The 3,752-nt window shown below is 36.4% G+C and overlaps 1 protein-coding gene across 1 annotated transcript; it reads left to right on the plus strand.

Moving 5' to 3' along the window:
- The first annotated feature begins 1,566 nt into the window (after positions 1 to 1,566).
- Positions 1,567 to 3,497, plus strand: LOC122080039 (stearoyl-[acyl-carrier-protein] 9-desaturase 6, chloroplastic-like). The gene is made up of 2 exons (XM_042646898.1): positions 1,567 to 2,226; positions 2,679 to 3,497. The coding sequence occupies exons 1-2, from the start codon at positions 1,633 to 1,635 to the stop codon at positions 3,243 to 3,245; spliced, it is 1,161 nt and encodes a 386-aa protein (XP_042502832.1). The 5' UTR covers positions 1,567 to 1,632; the 3' UTR covers positions 3,246 to 3,497.
- Positions 3,498 to 3,752: the final 255 nt, after the last annotated feature.

Raw genomic sequence — 3,752 nt, forward strand, 5'->3', positions numbered from 1 at the left:
GTTATTTTCGATTTTAGGGGTGGTACCAGATAATTTCCCATTTATTTAATAAGCGGGGAAAAGAATGCTACTTGATCGAGTACCCCTACACCCAGACATAAAGGAGTGGCAAAAAGATTACTCTTCCCCTAGTTGGATGTTTGTGTTTCTCCTCGGGTTGGTCCCCGCACTAGTGCAATAGTCACACAACCATGTAGCAATCCTCAGCCCTTAATAAGATTGCACACAAGAAAAATATTAGATGAATAAAAGAGACGCATTGTGGTTCAACTAATAATAATAGATATAATATTTAAAGCTGAAATAATTATAGAGAAATAAAACTTATGAAACAAATAATTTGAATAATTAAAAACCTGTTGAGACAAAAAACTAATATATTGAATAATAAATTCTATCTTAAGTGAGGAATATCAACCATAAACTATTATTTTCTTAAAGGAGTAATAGAAATTTAAAAGATATATAATAAAAATCTATGTATAATCTTTATTGACTTAGAAAAAACTGTAATAGACTCTTTAATTAGATAGTAAATCTGAAAATATTAGAGAAGAAAAACGTTTTGAATGAATTTGTGAACTAATATTTTGAATATTAAATTTTTATCTTATGTGAGGAATATCAACCATAAACTATTATTTTCTTAAAGGAGTAATAGAAATTTAAAATATATATAATAAAATTTAAATATAATCTTTATTGACTTAGAAAAAGTTGTAACAAACTCTTTAATTAGATAGTTAATTTGACAAATATTAGTGAAGAAAAACATTTTGAATGAATTTGTGAACTAATATTTTGAATAATAAATTTTTATCTTATGTGAGGAATAGCAGCCATAAACTATTATTTGCTTAAAATACTAATAAAATTTTAAAAAATATATAACAAAAATCTATGTATAATCTAACTTATAATAGACTCTTTAATTAAATAGTTAATCTGATCAATATTAGAGAAGAAAAATGTTTTGAATGAATATGTAACCAAAGTTAAAAATACATGTAAAAGTGCAATGATATTATAAGAATTTTGAGATCACGTCAAGGATTTGATTTGAACTCATTGTTTATATTATATGTAAAGTTTCAATCTCTCTCTCCCATCGGTCGACTGTTAGGATATCAAATCTTGCGCCCCATTGTTTTTTTAATGAGAGTAAAAGAGCCTTATTGTTATTTCATTGAGAGATGTGTAATTCCGCATCAGCAAATGACATCCTCCATCATTGTACACTCCGTCTCCATCTTCGTACACTCCGCCAGGTTGAGTTTTTATGTTTGTTTAGTGTGGGTCCCCACTTCAATTAAGGCACGAGTAGAATGAAAATCAGTTCTTCCATTTTTTTTTTTTTTTTTTTGGCCTTTTCTCTTTTAATCAGCAGGTCTTCGGTCAGTAGAATCTCCGTTGGTCAGGAGGTCTTCGGTCAGTTGATTTACATGACATTCAAAATGTCAATAATGAATGTAAGGTGATAATAATAAATTCTGGGCTTTGCTAATGTCTATAAATAGAGAATCGTCCCATGCATTTCTCCCCATCTCCAGCCTCTACAGACTAAGTTTGGCATTAGCTCTCTTTTGCTTAAAGAGTTATATTTGCTATCCTTACTCCATACACACATTCAATATGCAAGGTTCACATGTCCTCTCCTCCCACCCAATGCACCTTTCCTCGGGGAGAAAATGCCGGAATCTCACAACCGGAACCACTAAATTACGGCGGCAATCAATCTCAGCTGTGGCGGCACCACCTGCACCTCGGCCAACCACCGCCATTGTGCCACCAGAAAAGGTGGAGCTGTTCAAGTCACTTAACGGGTGGGCGGAAGAAAAAATCTTGCCACTACTAAAGCCAGTGGAAAAAAGCTGGCAGCCGCACGATTTCTTACCGGATTCATCTTTATCGTCCGATGAATTTGTGGAGCAAGTTCTGACCTTACGTGAGCGAACAGCAGAGTTACCCAACGATTACTTGGTAGTATTGGTGGGTGACTTGATCACAGAAGAGGCTGTGCCCACCTACATGTCCCTTCTCAACAGAATGGAAGGGATGAAAGATGAGACCGGAACCAGCCCGGATCCTTGGTCTGTTTGGATACGACATTGGACGGCCGAAGAGAACCGGCACGGTGATCTGCTTAACAAGTACTTGTACTTGTCTGGACGTGTCAATATGCCTATGATTGAGCGTACTATACAGAATCTTATTGGCTCCGGCATGGTGAGTTTTTTTTTTTTTTTTTTAAATGGATAAGATACTTTATATCGTACATGGTAAACCAATCGGGCCCACTGCCAAGCAGGCCGAGCCGGTCCAGGCCTGCGTTGGGGTATAAGTAAACTATGAACCAAAATTGAACATAACTCTACGAGAAAGTACCATGCTGTGTAGTGTACATTAATGCCTCTTTGTGTCTATCTCTCCTCTAACAATATGGGGTAAATTTGTTTTTCGTATAAGAGAGGTGCTAATGTTAGAGTACACTACACAGCCAGATCGAAAAATTCATTATCTAAAAACATATAGATCAGTCACGATGCAAAATCTTAAAAGTGGGAAAACTCAATTAGACCCGACCTAAATCGACCCATCTCAATTGATTGACATCCCTAGTCCATCAGATATGTTATGATTTTGACCTGTGTGCATGTCTACTTTGTATAATGAAACAGACTCTAGCAACAGAAATCACTCCATACAGTGGAATCGTGTACACATCTTTCCAAGAACGAGCAACATTCATAACACATGGCAAAACTGCTCATTTGGCAAACCGTAGTGGGGACCCAGTTCTAGCACGTATATGTGGCACAATCGCAGCGGACGAGAAGCGGCATGAAATTGCCTATCAGAAGATGGTGGAGAAATTGTTAGAAGTAGACCCCACAGACACCATGAGAACGATTGCTGACATACTGGGTCATAACATCACGATGCCGGCCCACTTGATGTATGACGGTGAGAACCCAAATCTCTTCAACCATTTCTCCATTGTCACACAGAAGCTTGGTGTCTACACCATCGCAGACTATGCTGATATATTGGAGTTCCTAATTGGGCGATGGAAGCTAGAGAAGATAGTAGGCCTCGACGGAAAAGCCCAAGAAGCCCAGGATTTCGTTTGTGAATTGCCACGTAAGATTAGGAGGCTACAAGAACGGGCTGAAGAACGGGCCAAGAAGTTGAAGCCTCAAACCATGCGCTTAAGCTGGATCTTCAATCGGGCGATCACTGTGTAGCACTAAATATGTAAAAGATAGAATAATAAGGTGGTGTGTTATGTATTCTTGGAATGGATTATGGGCTTGGAATGTATTCTGAATCCATAATATGTTCATAAATCCCATAATCTATTTCAAAAAATGCATACCAAACACAAACACAGCTTAAGATAATGTAAGCTATAATAACTTAGAATTGCTCAATAGTTCTTTATATATATATATATATATATATAGAATAAGTCATGAACTTTGTAGCTGTGATTAATGTGGCAGATTGGTATTTGACTGATTCCTTCGCGAAATTGGTCTTTACTAGAAATGTCATTAAGTGAGTACAATCTGTATCTGAATTCTTCCTTAGAAAAAGTTATTTTTAAGTGGGATATTTTTATTGGTATGAAACTTATTTGAATTATTTCCCATAGAAATTGAATTCTATTACATCATCAATCACAAAATTTACACCACTCCCCCCCCCCCCCCCCCCTCTCCAAAAAAAAAGAGGACTCCTTAATGTATCAT

This window comes from Macadamia integrifolia, chromosome 5 (assembly GCF_013358625.1).
Source record: "Macadamia integrifolia cultivar HAES 741 chromosome 5, SCU_Mint_v3, whole genome shotgun sequence".
Lineage (NCBI taxonomy): Eukaryota > Viridiplantae > Streptophyta > Magnoliopsida > Proteales > Proteaceae > Macadamia > Macadamia integrifolia.